The sequence below is a fragment of the Pteropus medius genome, unplaced genomic scaffold (assembly GCF_902729225.1).
Source record: "Pteropus medius unplaced genomic scaffold, Ma_sr-lr_union100, whole genome shotgun sequence".
Lineage (NCBI taxonomy): Eukaryota > Metazoa > Chordata > Mammalia > Chiroptera > Pteropodidae > Pteropus > Pteropus medius.
This window is the reverse complement of record NW_024342470.1, coordinates 623,140-639,134: the sequence shown is the minus strand read 5'-3', so window position 1 is coordinate 639,134 and position 15,995 is coordinate 623,140. Positions and strand designations below refer to the sequence as shown.

The following is a 15,995-nucleotide window of genomic DNA, read 5'->3' as shown; positions in this document are numbered from 1 at the left end:
GGTGATCATTCTGATTTGGCTTTTGAAACCCACCTGGGCAGTTTGCTGTGAACTGATCCTCTCTGGAGGCTGACTGTCTGGTCCTAACTGACACCAGTCAAACGTTGAACATGTCAGGTGTGTTGGTTGGGCTCAGGAAGCCAATTCAGAGTTACCTGGTAACCACATTTCTGCTGAAAGCTTCTGAAGTCTTGCCAATATTTGCTTAGCTTGGGGAGGGCTTGGGAATGGAGCGTGCATGGACTTCAGGGAGGGAACTGAATGATGAGAGCCACTGATGGGGATGGGATGTGATCAGTGACTTCTGGTGGTATGAGAGGTGCGGCTGCAACTAGAGAAGACCTGCTGACCAGGAAATGATGTCATGTTGCCTGATGGTCACCTGCACAGGGCTCCTTGCTAAGTAGGCCCCAGGGCCAGGGCTGGTTAGTGTGTGGGGGAAAGCTGAGTCTTACACAGGCTCCATGGCTTCCGCAGCACAGGACCTACCTACCCTTGGTCTCTGCTGCTCCGGTTCCTAAGCAAGTGAGGACTCCAGGGACCTATGATAATTTAGCCCACCTATGACAATTAAAGTCCGAGCACTTAAAGCCAAGGGGATAAGCCCCATCCTGAGAGAGTACCTGCTTGCGTGGTTTCAGTTCAGTGTTCCAGATCCAAACACTGAGTCGATTTTGTGCAAATATTTGCTTCAGCCGTTAGCCACTAGAGGGCAGAGACTTTTCAGGTGTCATTTGATAAGGTCGTAGTCTTTTTCCTTTTGATATTTGAATGGAATGTATTCCATCTACAAAAAGCGTCCACAAACCTCTTTCTTCTCTCCCTCTTCCCCCAATAAATCTGATCAGATTGACTAAATGGCTAGAATGGACAGAGTGGTTTTATTTTTAAACACGTCCTTGCAGTCTTTAGAGTGCCACACCCTAGAAATCCATATTTCAAACCTGTGCACACATGGGCCGGGTGGGTGGCCTGTGCTGGCTTGTGTGAGCTACACTGTTTGCAGAAGGAAGGTACTTGCTCTTGGTACCCCAAATGCCTCTGTTTTGATGTTATTAGAGTACAGGGCTGAGCGGTATGAGCTGTGGACAAATCTATGAGCTTCCCAGGATAAAGTTTTCTATCACAGCCCGAGGCTGGGGATTATAGGCTATTGCCTGAAGAAGTAGGTCAGGGAAGGAGGCCAGCCAGCGTCCCCCTCTCTCCTGCCCCTGACCGCAAGCCAACCACACAGACTGTCGTTTCCTCTTTTCTTCACTTAACACCTACTTCTTCATCAAGAAGCCCTCGCAGAGAGCTCTCCTTGCTACTGCCCTCTGTCCTCCCTCCGGCTTACTTGCAGGACCATGATGAGCTCTTGGAGGTGCACTGAGAGAACCTGTACTGGTATTTAATTCAAAATGGGAATTCCTCTGCTTAGCGTGCCAGTCTATGATGCACACTAGACATCACTGATTGTTAAAAGGGCTTTCAGGAAATTCACAAAATCAAATACCTTTAAGATCATATATAATCAACAGTTAAAAATGAAAATCCATTGAAAGAGGGACTGAGAAACAAGAGGAGGGATGGGGAGAGAGCCACTGTCCTCTGGGAATCATAACTCTCCTCCAGAATTAGTCTGCATGTGGGTTATCTTGGCAATAGAAATCTAGGACTACACAGGCCCCACCCCGGCTACATGGCTTTCCCGTGACAGGCACGAGCACTTTCTTAGACTCAGCGACACACAGACAGCAGAGGTGGAAGAGCACAGAACACACCGGGCCAACCTTCCCAATGTGAGAAGAAGTTGGGAGCCACCGGGGTAGCCTCAGCTTCAGAGGCAGGAACAGAGCTCTGGGCCCAGCCCCAGTCCTTGGCTCTGTCCATTACATCACGCTGTTTCTCAGTCTTTGTTCAGTGTTCCTTAGGCTAGTCGTCCAGTTGCAAATACTGTATGTGAATAGCAACCTTTCCCCAGGAACGGCAGCCCTGACAAATCTTACATGTGATGCTATACTCTCTTGAACCCCCTTTCTTGAACCCCCATATCATTGCCTGAGAGTGGTGGCGTCACCCCTAGTGACAGCTTTCCTGGATGCAAACTGGGTTAAAGAGATGAGTTTCATGTAGAATCTTGCATAAAATGAGAGGGGAGGGCTGCCATGACTGAGGGTCACCGGTATCTAAGGAGATAGGAACCTTCTGAGAGAACTAGGCTACTTATGCCAGGTCAGCAGGTACACTCATGAAGACTTGTCCTATGTTGGTATTCCCATGAGGCAATTCCAGTAAGACCCAGAGAGCTCTTGACTCAGAGATGCACAAGGTCAAGTCCACCAGCTCTGAATGGGGCCATGCTCTCCTCAATCATTTTCCTCTGCCTAGAAGGGACATGAAGCCCTGCACCAGCCTCTTCTGAGCTGTTTCTACATTGTAACACATTCGTGTCTGGGTGTGTGCATGTGTACAGTGGCTCAGGGATTCCAAGCACTATGAAGTGAAGATCAGTGAGAGGCTGGGGCAAGGCAGAGTTCCAGGCAGGGGCTTCCTATGGCCACACTTCTGTCATGTGCTTGAGTCCTTTGGAGATTGCCAAAGTCCTCTTAACTCCAGAAGAGTGGGAGCCAAGTACCACCGCAGTAGCATTGCTACTCTCCCTCAGTGTGTCTGTGATCTGGTTGTACCAGGGATTGATGAGGGTCTGGGCAGGGACCCCTGAGGGCTGGGAGAATAGTAGGAAGATGAGGACTGGAGGTCAGAGGGCTGGTCAGCGGCAGAGCAGATCCTCGGTCTCTAACCAGCAGTACTGTCTCTAACTAGCCCTTTGCTTGGAGGTTACTAGTTTGAGTTCCTTCTACATCATCTAGGGCTAGTTGGTCTCTATCACTGCTTCTGTCTACCAGAAAAAGATGTTTTATGATTAGAACCCAAAGCAATGAGATCATGCACTAGAATAGTTTCGAATGGTGGGTAAAAGTTTAATTTTCCTTCCCGGTCCTTAACCCCTGGATAATTACAGCTTCAAGCCCTGAAATCTGTCTTTCCCAACCTAGTGATTTTATCTAGTCATCTGGAATCAAAGAAGGTCACGAGTTAGTCCCTCTTTTATATAAAGGCCTTCTGCCACAGGATCTGCCCTTCCCATGGACACGGCAGAAGAAGTGAGGACCATGTTTGGGTTTCCTGAGTCTGCTCCTCTCTTCCAAACCAGAAAGGGCCCATTGACGGGTCGTGGGCCCCACCGAGGCTTCACACGTAGGAATAGTCCTTTAAGAAAGCATCTCCGACAGCTATTTTTTATTTTTACATGGGTTGGGAAAATTGACATACATAACGGAGCCCATTTAGCCAAATGTCAATATTTGGTCTACCAGATGTAATAAGCACTTAAATACTTTACTAAACTTTCTTGGTTTTATGGAACTCTTTAAAATCTCTTGGACTTCCTTTGAGTCCATTGTTTATGTCTTTTGAAATTCTATCTTTATGTACTTTAAAAATTCAAGATCAATCAACTTTAAAACATAGAGATAATGAAGAACACTGCATGTGGGTTGCCTTTAGATGATGTTTTCCCCTCCTGAACGCATACACAGTGGTTGTCCTTGTTATCATTCTGTTTGGTGACAGAGATTCATTCTCCCCTGCATTGAATTTTCCGGGGAAAAAAGACCACCTTTCAGAGTGGGGAGCACCAAAACCAAGTGGTAGTTGCTGCCAAAATGGCATTCTCTTTCCCCAGAAGCCCCAGAGGGTTTGTCGAAGCTGCTAAGTGGACTGCTGCGAGCATGGTCTGGCTGGGCCAGGGAGGTGCTGGGAAAGGGCTGGCAGGCCTTAACAGCACTGGTCAGGGTTGGGATCCACCACAGCAGGTCAGCCAGGAAGCCTCCTATGGAATTCAAGTTTGGAAAACACTAGAAGGCAAAGTTTAAATGTCTTCTTGTTAGTTTTACTCAAACAAATGCAATTCTTTCAAAACCTATCAATGCTGTTCAAGATAGTGAAACACTTGACTTTGCAGAGAACAAAGTAAAACCAATACATATTTTAGAAAGATATTTACTTTAGTTGAAGTACTTTTGAAGTACTTTTGAGTTCTAGTTTGGAAAATAGCATATAGCTGCTCTTCTTCCATTTTATGTGGTGGCTCAGACACCCTGATTCTCTCCAGGGGCTTGGCCAGGACTGCCTGGGTCTTATTCTCAATAAAACCTTTATGTATTCACACTTTTCATCCAGAAAGCACAGTTTAAAAATATTGACCATATGTTGGCCCATAATGCAGATTTTCCGTTTGTCTGAAAAGGTCCTTGAGCCTCGCCGGATCCAGCAGGCCCAGTGAGCCCTCAGCAAAGTTCCAATCTGACTTTGTAGACACACAGGCAGGGATAATGCAATTGGTTTTCCTATAAGAAATGTATAGTTCATGGCAATGGTTTTTTTTGGTTGTTGTTTGTTTGTTTTATTGAGCTCTTATCTAGCACACCTTTAAAGTAAGGGTCATTTGAAAGCTTTATTTTAGGCTTAAAATTTTAATTTAGTTCCAAAATTCCTTGAGGGAAAATATGTATGAAAATCATTACTTTTTTGGGATGAAGGTAAAATTCTTTTCTGGAAGGTTTATTTATGAGTTTACATAGTCCATAAGCTCGGCTTTAAAGCCCTGAACACAAGTATCTTCAAGTATTTGAAGAAATTATTTTATATTATCTGAAACCTTGAGTTTGATGAATTAGAGAAATTGCCTTTGATAAATTCAAATCTGGATATTTTCACCATGCAAAAAGAATTTTATCTAAATTGTGAAAATGTCACTATCTTGGAGATGTTCGCTTGATAGGAAACACCATGAATATTACTATGTGAAATGCTGGTTTGAAAATAGCTTTAATGCAAAGGATACTTACTGGAATAATAACTATAAGGAATTTAGTACTGAGCCAAGAAGATATTAACTTTTTTTCTTACTTTACTGTTTGGAATCACAAGTTGTATTAAAAAAATAAATAAATAAAATGGCTAAAAATGATACCATGCATTAGAAACTATAAGATGCAGTGTTGTTTATAATCAATAACCTACATGTTGATAAATGTAGTTTTAACCGTCAGGCAATGCCTACCCAGCCTTCACAGAGAAATCTATCTTACTATCAAGTTTTAAGAGGAGGTAGCAATGACTTAAGGAGACAGCCTCTGTGACCCAGGTTCCTTTGGTCTGTACTTCTCTTATCTACCAGGAGGAGGTACATCAGCTGGCCTGTAGATGAGCTGGAGGACCCTGATGTCACTGAGGCTTAGCCAGGTGGTTGGACTTCAGGCTGGCTCCCGATCCTTAGGCCTTAGGAGCCATCTTCAATCTTGGTTCGTAGTCCCGCCCAGGCCTAGAACTTTTGGACATAGTAAGAAGATACCAAGGAGTGAAGAGACAGAGATGATTATGCTGCTGGTTTAATTTTGCAGCCCATATGCCCAAGGAGCCAAGTGACAAGGAAGAGGAAGAGGTAGTCCTTGGAGAGGGTCGGTCTAATTTCCTGGGAGACTGAGCAAAGGGAGCTTTATATTTGACATCATCAACACTGAAGGCAGGTCCATGCAACTGCACAGAGCTTCTGTTTGCCTCACATCTGGGTTTAGAGATGAGGACCAGGGCTCACTTCCTGCAGCTCCTGGAATATTAGCCAACGCTCTCTTTTCCTGTTTTCCTTGGAGTTGTTCTACAGGTTTTCCCTGGGATACTTCCTCAGTTGGTGAGGCAATTTTTCTTCCTACATGTTTTCTTTTCCTTCACTTTACTATTTCATTTCTTTCCTGAAAGTCAGCCTATTTCATATGAAGTTGGATAAAGAATGTGTTGCATAGCAAAGGGCCCCACTCATCTGGGTCTCTTCTCCAGAAAGGGCATCTCAGAGGCACATTAGAATTCTTTGAGTACTGCCCGTGGCTTATCTGTCTTAGAAGATAAGGTGTCAAGCAGCACTTTTACGGCGGGCATCACAAGGTGTGTGGCTAGGGAAGAAACCACAAGTGACTGTTAAGAGATATTCAGGGGTATCACCTCTCTTTGGCTGGAAGAGAGACTTGGAGGGGGGAGATTCAGAAGGCCCATCAGTGAGAAAACCTGAGTTTCAGGGAGGTCTCACTGGCCACCTTTAACCTCTGGTTGTGTTCTACATCAACAACCAACTCAAGAATCCTGCGCGTAAGAGATATTCTGCAGGGCTCTAAAATCAGTCAGTAAAGCAACAGGTGAGGCCAATCTCTCTGGCCTGAGTGTGGGTGACAATTCCAGGGCACCTCCAGGATGGACACTCCCAATAGCCCTCAGTGGCCTTGGGCAGTTGAATGGCCTGCAGGATTCTCAGGATCCACATACAGATTGCAGACATTGTTTTCGGCCATATGCGCACTCATGTTTTATGTCCTTTTCTCAGTTTATTAAATCACTTTCTATAACTTTGGTTTGAAAGTTCTAGCAAGGTGGCTAAGTTAGATGGAGGCCAGGGCAGAAGGAAGATAAGTAGACTGGTCCTGGACTATTCCATACAGCAGGACTGCTGAGAGAGAGGGGCGACAGGAGAAGGCACCATGGCAACACTAGTGATGTGGGGACCTCATGAGAGGGGACAACTGGCAGAGTTAACCTCATTTAAGCTAGATTTCATAAAATCCCTCTCTCTTAATTAGCTGCAATAATTCTTTCTGAAGTCTTCAGAAAATGGACAGACAACCTCTATTTGGCATACCTAGCATTTTCACCTCTAAGTATATTTTCAAGCATGGGAGTGTCTTGCGTGCACCTTAACTTTGACTCAGAGGTGGTGGGGGGAAGCATCCAACTAATGTCTTTGAGCAGTCATTAGAAAAACAACAATCATGTTTTTCCTCCAGGGTTTCCTGTGACATTGTAAGCTCTGTCTCACTCATAACTAGTTGCCTTTCTTTAGCTCATGCTCTATTTAAGTGTCCATGGAGAGTCTTTCTTCTCTCCTCTGGCTCTTATTACTTGCCCCCTCACTCTACTCTTGTGCATGTTAAATATACCATGTGCTCTTAAAGTGACAGCTAGCTAGGAAGCCCTCTGATTCAGTGACATCCCTCCCCAACTCCCATCCTACTATCTCCAAAGTGGCTCCAATGAACTACACCTTCTTCTATTTCATTCTTGTGTAATACCTTTCCCTTGAATCTAGGTTGGCCCTATGGTTTGCTCTTGACCAATAGTATGTGGTGGAAATGACTCTTACTTCAGAGGGTACTTAAAAAAACCTTGCAGCATCTACTGGGACCTCTTGCAATGTTAGCTCTGGGGGAAGGCAGCCACTATATAAGAAGTCTAACTACCTCGAGACCTCCATGTTGTGAGGAAGCACAGCTAACCACGTGAAGACACTATGTGGAGAGAGATGCCCAACCAGCCTCCAGCTGTTTTAGTCATCCCAGTGGAGAAGCCAGAATGTGCATTAAAAAATCCATCACGAATATCCCACCTGGTGAGGCACTTAGAGGATACAAAACTCAGCTGCCACCTGGCAGCAACCATGAGACTCCAAGAGACAGCAATCACCCAAGCCCAGCCAATCCACATAATCAGGAGAGATAATAACTTCCTATGTAAACTGCTAGGCTTGTAGTGTTTTGTTATGCAGCAAAAGAAGACTGGAACTCCCACTATCACAGAACAGACCATGAGATAGCAAGACGTTTTCCATATAAACCTTTTGTCAGTCTCCTTGGCTTAAGGATGAGAGTGTGACTTTATTCTCTTCACATGAAATGTAGTTCTATTGATGACCCTGAGGATTAAATCTTTCCATTTAGTCATGATTGTTGCAGCATTTTGAAAACATCCAAATTATAGGAACCACTGCTTTCCCTCCCCTCCCCCATTCCCCCTCTGGTCATGCACCAGTGTACTTCCCTGGACATCACATCGCCTGCTGAATGTGTTCAGTTCATTGGCTGGGAAGATGCTTTTGCAGCACCGCTGATCCGGCAGATCTCCTTGAAGACAAGGGCAGCAAGAAAGGGCTGAGATATCAGGGTCAGGTGGATGGGGGAGACAGCTTTCCCCAAGGCCTCTTCCTAAGATCTCACCAGTGCCTGGCAGTGTTTCCCTTTCCACTGCCATTTCCATTTTTTCAAGGTACTTTAATTTCCTTCTCTATCTGAATACATGCTGGATACCTTTCCCCCCAAGTTCAATGAGACAAGATTGGAATTTTCAAAAGGAACATTTACTAGGAAACTAAAGAGAAACCAAACAATGCAAGAGAACAGAGACAGAGTTACAGATGGGCTCTGGGAGTTCGAATTTATAACTGGCCTCTGGCCACAGCTGGACCAGCTAGGCAAAGCTTTCCAGACATGAAGCCCCCTGCCTGCCATGTGGGTAGGCTTTTTTACCTGCTGGACCCTAGAAAGCCACCTTCTGTTTCATACCAACAAACCAGTAGCATACTCATTAGTACCCCAGGGCTGCTAGGTTTCTGGGCAGGAAGATCTTCGGGGAGGGGAACAACAAGCACAGCTGCCCCAGGATCTCCTATCCACGCTTCCAGTGCCATGGATATGTCAAAGTTTATTGGGATGGTTGCCTGATATCAGTTGGGGCCAGTCTGGTTTCTCTGGGATCAATTCTTCTGGGCTCATCTGCCTGGCTCTGGAGATATTTCTGCTGACTATCCTGCTGGCACTAGTCTTTTATGCTTTGGTCCAAAACACTGGTATGGTGTATGGAGGATGCCTGAATGGGGAGGAATAGGTATAGAGGAACGTTGGGTAAAGAAAGTTGTATTCTTCTCATGTCATCGAACATGGGCAGAACCTCGGGTTCCTTTTGGATCCTGGAGACTGAAAGCCAATTAGAGATGAAAATGAATTAGGCAGGATGAGGAACACATGAAGCTGGAGTGTAGTAACACTGCCTCACACAACCAATGGCCTCCATCTATTTGAGATTTGGTATCGGGGTAGTTTCTTATACCAGACAGCTGTAGCAACAAGAACTTTCTGAAGATTTGCAATCATCCTGCTTTTACCCAGTGAGTCCTACATTGAATGTTATTTCAAATGAAGATAATGAGCTTCCTAGGAAGGTAAACTACATCCAACTCTGGATATTGCTGCAAAGGGATTGTATGAAAAGGGAAATGTTATCTTGGAGAAGTGGTGAAAATGTGTGGATAGGGTACTTTGTATCCATCATGGGAGAGAGAGGACCACTAGGTAAGAGCCCCTTTTCAGGGTATACTGAGGCCTTTGGTTTCATTTATATGGAGGCAGAAGCAATGAGGATGAGAAATACAGCTGGCAGTGGCTTGGCTGATATGGTCACAAAGGAAGCTGAGTAATGAATGAGATACCCGGGGAGAGCCCTTGACCTTCACTCTTGTAGGTATTTCCATTCCCCAAGTGCTATGAGAGTGATGTATGTTTCTGGAAGTGAAAAGGAAACCTGTCTGTGGCTACCCGAGGCTATGCCTCTGGGTCGTTGCATATGGAAATACCCCAGAAGGCACTCAGGCCAGGAAGGCCCAAAAGTCCTGCGTGCCTTCATTCAGGGAACAGCTGTGTTCTCTCTCATGAACACAGCTCACACAATGGTACATCATTTTCTGAGGCTGCTCCCTCAGTGGAGAAATGTGCCTGGGGAAGGGGCTATTTCAGAATGCTTACACCATTGAGATGTATGCCTCTCTAAAGGGGATGACATTTAATGTTCATTCTAATGCTAACACCAGGTGAAAGAAAGTGGCTTTTGGCTATCTAGAAAACAGTGTTGAGGCTCCTGACTTCTCAGGAGCTGGGTTTAGCAGAAGAGAGGGCTAAGTCCAACTGGTACTCGCTGCCATGTGCATGGGAGGGGGCAGTGAATTTGCTGTTAACTAGCCCTCCTTGCGCTAGATTTTCTCCAGGGGAATATTGCTCTCCTGGGGCTATTCCTTACAAAGCTGGAGCACTTCTTGGGTGAAATTATTTTCTGGAGACAGTTATTAGCTCAAAGGTAGTCTAGTATGAATTAGATCTGCTGCCTATTTAGCACCTGGATATATTTTAAAATATTCTGTCCTTCCAGGGCATTCAAAGCAAATAACATCACGTCGGCGTGACGTTGCCAGCGTGACGGCAGGTGCTGCGACCCCATCGCCAAGGGCTTTATGTTAATCACCAAGAGTCCTGGTACGCTAGGTATTCTTAGTACTCTCACTGTATCAGTCGGTTTCTTCCACAGTCTGATCTTGCTTTCTGGCCATGAGAGACGTGCTTCCCCTACAGCACCATCTTAGGCCACCTGAAGACAGCTGGACGTTACATGTTCAGCAAACCCAGTCTGGAAAGAGGGCCAGTTATTGCTGCGGTTACAGCTGAGTATTTGGTCACTGGAGTCGTCTGGGTGTTGTTGGGTAGGAAGTTATTAAGATCTTTGTAAGATGGTTGTCCTACTGTATCCTTGGCAAAGAAGTCCTCTTACCCATAGTCATCGTTTCTGTAGGAAGGAGAAACAAAAAGAACACTTTGGTTTTCATCCATATATTTTTAATGTACCAAACAAGTGCCAGGCACTGTGATGGCTGCTGGGGATACAGTTCCATGAGTAAGACATACACCCTGCTTTTAAGGGTTTCACAGAGGGAAAAATTAAAACATAAGAAGTTGAATAACGGATGTGTGCATTAAAATGTGTAGGAGTTAAGAGGAGGGAGGGATAAACTTAAAAACTTTTAAAATTTAAGTATAGTTGGTATATAATATTATATTAGTTTTGGGTGTACAATATAGTGATTCAACATTTATATACCTTACAATGTGATCACCACACTAAGTCTAGTAATCATTCGTCACTATGAAAACTTATCACAATATTATTGACTATATTTTTTTTCAGCTTTTCCATCCATCCTCCTTTCCCCCTTCCCTCTGACAATCATCAGTTTGATCTCTGTTTCTATGAGACTGTTTTTGTTTTGCAGGGAAATGTAAATCAAAACCACATGAGATACCGCCTCACACCAGTGAGATGGCTATTAACAAAAGTCAACCAATAACATGTGTTGGCAAGGATGTGAAGAAAAGGGAACCCTTGTGCACTTTTAGTGGGATTGCAAATTGATACAACCACTATGGACACCAGTATGGAGATTCTTCAAAAAACTAAAAATAGATCTACCATATGACTCAGCAATTCCACTTCTGGGTATTTATCCGAAGAGGACAAAAACACAAATTCAAAAAGATATATGCACCCCTATGTTCGCTGTAGCATTATTTGCAAAAGCCAAAATATAGAAGCAACCTAGGTGTCCATTGATAGATGAATGGATAAAGAAGATGTGACACACACACACACACACACACACACACACACACACACACACTGGAACATTACTCATCAATAAAAAAAGAATAAAATCTTGCCACTTGCGACATGGATGAAACTAGAGAGTGTTATGCTAAGTGAGATAAGTCAGACAGAGAAAGACAAATACTGTATGGTTTCATTTATATGTGGAATCTAAAACAGAACAAAACAAACGAACAAATAAAATGAAAGGGAAGTCTTGAGCTGGGCCATTTAGGCTGAAGGAGATTCCATCAGGAGAGAAGGAAGGAAGGCCATTTTGGGCAGAGGAAAGAGTCTTTGCAAAGACACAGAGGCAGGAAAGGGCATATGGTGCACTGGAAGTTTTGTCATAATTGGGTGTGGGGAGTGGAACAGTAGCAGGTAAGGCTGGGGAGGAGAGAGGGCGTCTGAGCGCTGCACCATCTACTCCTTGTTTACAGTCTGTGAAGAACAGACTCCTTCAATGGAACCCTAGACTTAGAGTGGCAAGATCTTTTGAGTTCTATAGCATTTAACTTAAACTCGGGGTGCCTCCCAGTACAGATTAAGGGTACTAATGCTGCAGTCACAGAGAAAAAGAAAACTGGAGTCACTTCTACAGACACGGAAAAAACAAACAAATACAAATAAACTATAGGAGAGCCGCAAACATTCTCAAACTGGAATATATGGGCTACAGGTCAAAGACCATATGTTCACATGTGAGGCTAATAGAGAAAGCAATATAAGCCAGAGCATACACTATAAAGGGAAAGCCATGTCTGACTGTGACCCTTGGCTTTGAAGAATGTGTCTGGATGTGGGAACATCCATAAGAAAGGGTGTTCCTTTCTAAGTCTTGGAGGAAAATGTGAATGGATATTTACCTTATACTGTGATTAAAATACAACTTTGCCGGACCAGTTGATGCTCTGGGAAAGTTGTATTTTACTTCCCAACCCAACACCTGCAGCAGGCCCTGCTTCCCAGAACCCCTTCCCTCGGCTTTGAGACCCCAATCTACAGGCCCTGTCTCTGAGTCCTTCCTTATCAGGGAAGGCAAACTGTCAACAGGCTCAGCCCTACCAAAGAATGCAGTCTAGAATTAGACAACTAGGCCACATGACACATTTCTTTAGCTTTTGAGTACCAATTGTGTGTCAGGCACTAGCATATAAACTTTTCAAATCCTTAAAATAACCCTATAAGGTTCTTTATTGTCAGTTCACAGATGTAAAGAGATTAATTTGCCCAAAGCCACACTGCTACTAAGTGCCAGAGCTGGGATTCGAACTCAAGACTTCTAACTTCAAAGTCTAAGTTTTAATGATTACATAATTCCTAAACTAACTCTGTAAGTCCAGTCTATATATCTGAGTTTCTGCCTTGGGTGTCTAGGCACTCTAAATCTAGTCAGATGATGTAACTCTGAGTAAGAAACTCTAGTCCAATTCAGTACCACGCAGCAGGTGCCATATCCCACTTATGGGTTCCTACCTTCTTATTCCATTTCTCTTGAGTCCTCTGGCTAGTGATGTGCATGTGTATCTCATCTGCCCCTCAGTTCTATGTACAACCCTATTCTTCCCTGTTCTGACCTTAGTTGTACCTCTCCATGTTAGCAGTCCATTCAAACTGCTTTGGGTAGAGCTCTCCCAAAGTGCCCAGCCATAGGGACCACCTCTATGTCTGGTTTGTTATGGCCTTTTGTGAAGCCTAGTTAGAGGGCTGGGCCATGACCTCAGCCAATCTTTTACCGGTCTCCATACTCAGCGATGCCACTAGCAGAGGCCATGTTACCAATGGCCAGATCATAGTCCAGTTCCGATCTGACCTGCATACTAGGCTTTGCTCACGTGGTGTTTCCTCCCACATAATTAGCTGGAATAGAGCTCAGCCCCCAGGAATATTGTGGAGTAGTTTACTGGTCTCTCCCTTCTTTAGCTGAGTAAGTTTTCTGGGCCCTGATATTGTCTGGTTCTTGTATCCTTTGTTTTCCTACTCTGGGCAGGGCCACTAAGGCCCCAGAATACTTTTGGTCTGCTATCCATAGATGATGGGATAAAGGAGTTTCAACATGTCTGGTGGAGTGGTGGGATCATCACTACCAGGGTTTTGTGAGAGAAGCTTCTTCAAAACAAACTTCTAGGGTAAATTAGGTATACAAGTCAAGTGTCAGGAAAGTAGTCCAGTTGTTTCAGGAGAAGGGAATTTTGAGTATAGCATAGGTGAACTGTGCTCTGACGTCACCCTTTTTATTGTCCAGTGGGAAGAAGACTGGAAAAATTCAACCAACCGAACCAAACAAAATAAGCAATCGCAACACCTTTCCAAATTCTTATAATCTAAGCTGTTTCTCAGTCAAGATTTCTGCTAAATGAGGTGTATGAAAGTATTTTTCTATAGTTTAAAAAAGCATTGATCCAAGAGGAATATGCTGGAGACAGCAATGGTGGTTCCGCACGGGCGGTTGTAAGGCTGGCCTAGCTGGTTCTAGGGCTGGCACTTGGCCCAATTCAGTGAGCAAAAGCAGCAGTGACCTTATTATCAGATTCAGTGGCCTCCCAGGCAGCACCAGGCATTTAGAAGGTATCAGGAAGTTCAGTGGCATCAGCGGGAGTAGTGGTTACAATCTTATCTGAACAGAGGGGATTTTAAGTGAATTCAATTGTCCTGAGACATATGAATTTGATTTGAATTAAATTGAATTGAAACTAAAGATGAGAACTGTCCCAATGAAAACTGTAATTGAAGTGACGTTTCAATCACAAAAATGACAGATGATGTGAGACAGGCCACTGAAACTGACCCCAAATTAAGAACATGAAAAGATTAAGTGGATCATTAGATAATATCTTCCTGTGAATCTGAAAATGGGTTTTGATTACAGGAAGTATCTAAGGGCTTTGAACTAAGAACCTTGTCAAAAATTGAAGTGACTCATTACATGATTCAATCTTATAGGTACTTAATATTATTAAACTTGAATTTAAAATTTTTATTTAAAAAAGCATAAAAACCTTAGGATTTTGTTGGCTATGTATTACCACAACTTTGCAAATATATGATGAAACATCATGCCATGCCCACTTAGAATATGATTCTTACTTTCTCCCTTTCTCCAAAGAGGTCATTCTTTATTCTTTGTTGTCCCCTCACCCCTTAAAGAATCAGTACGGTAAAGAAAGAAAGCACTATGAATGTAACTATACTTCCAGTCAGGATATTGGGGCAATACACAGAAAATGAAAGAGTCCTTTTGGGTAATAACTACTATTTAATGAGCACTCAAGCATCTTGCTCTGTCCTAAGAGCTTTGCATACCTTATCTCATTCAATGCTCACCTTCTGTGAGAGACATTACATTTTCACAGAGGTAACTGAATCTGAGAAAGACCAAATAGCAAAGGCAGTAAATGGCAGAGCCAGGATCTGCCATTGTGCATTTATGGATCCAAATGTATGCTCTTTAAGTACTATGCCCAGGACGGCAAATTACTACACTTGAATGTCAACTCCATTACTTTGCCTTTCTAAAAAGGATTCTCAGTTCAGAAAAGAATTCTGGACAGACATCACAGGAACGTGTATTAAGTACCAGTGTCAAGTCAATCTTGAGAGGAAGGGTGGTGAATGGTGGCATGTGTGGCATGTAGACTGTTACTGAGAGGGGTTCATAGGAAACAAGCAAGAAGCAACTTGGGCTATAAGTGAGGCACCACTCAGAAGGTGAGAAGAGTACTGTCATAGTTTTTCAGATGAAAGAGCAAGTTAGGACATTACTGCAAGAAAAACTTACTCCTTGAAAACTTATGATGAAGTAGAGGATATTTAGAGTTTGTTACTCCAAGTTTACATTCATTACATTTATTCGTTAATTCATTCAATAAACATTTATTGAGCATCAGGCAAATGTGTTGACTACTAGAAACACAAAAATGACTAATGTACACCCTACTCTTGAAGAGCTCACAGGTGTCAGTAAATGACTACTGAATTCAGGATGATGAGAAAGAAAAGACTAATGAAGTCTCATCAGAAAGCTGGATTGTAACTGCTGTGTGTGTGTGTGTGCGCGCGCACATGTGCGTGCACGTGCAGAATTCCATCTACCTAAATCAGGGAAGAAAAGGGGGAAAAGTTATGATTAAAAACTTGCTACATTTATAGGTTTTTTACATTTGAAATGTTTAAGAGAATTTGATTAATTGTGAAACTGGGGTTTAGTTTAAGAAAATTTAATCTGTCAAATTAATGAGCTAATTGAGAATGAACTAAAGAACAAGTAAAAATTAGTGTGTTAATTTCAAAATAAAATGATTAGATTTATAATCATTATGATAGTTAATATTATATAGCATTTAGTATGCACTATTCTAAGAATATTCCATATTTTAATTCATTCACTCCTTGCCACATTTCTCTGAGGTGGGTATTATTATTATCCATATCTTACAGGTGAGAGAGAAAACTGAGGTACAGAGATGTTAAATGGCTGCTCTACCAAGTACTATGGACTTAAAAGTGTACTCCCAAAATTCTTATGTTTAAGTCTTCACACCTAATGTGATGGAATTTGCAGACAGGGCCTTTGGCGGTGGTAACTAGGGTTAGATGAGGTTATGAAGGCGGGGCCCTCATGATGAGATTAGTGCCTTCATGAGAGACACCAGAGAGCTAGTGTGCTT

At 43.3% G+C, this 15,995-nt stretch overlaps 1 protein-coding gene across 1 annotated transcript in view; it reads right to left on the bottom strand.

Moving 5' to 3' along the window:
* Nucleotides 1–8,199: 8,199 nt before the first annotated feature.
* SYT9 (synaptotagmin 9) overlaps nucleotides 8,200–15,995 on the bottom strand; it is a 161,871-nt gene continuing 154,075 nt past the window's right edge. Inside the window, exon 7 of the mRNA XM_039863475.1 lies at nucleotides 8,200–10,473. Coding sequence (XP_039719409.1) covers nucleotides 10,465–10,473 — 9 coding nt within the window. The 3' untranslated portion in view covers nucleotides 8,200–10,464. The remainder of the gene's footprint in view (nucleotides 10,474–15,995) is intronic.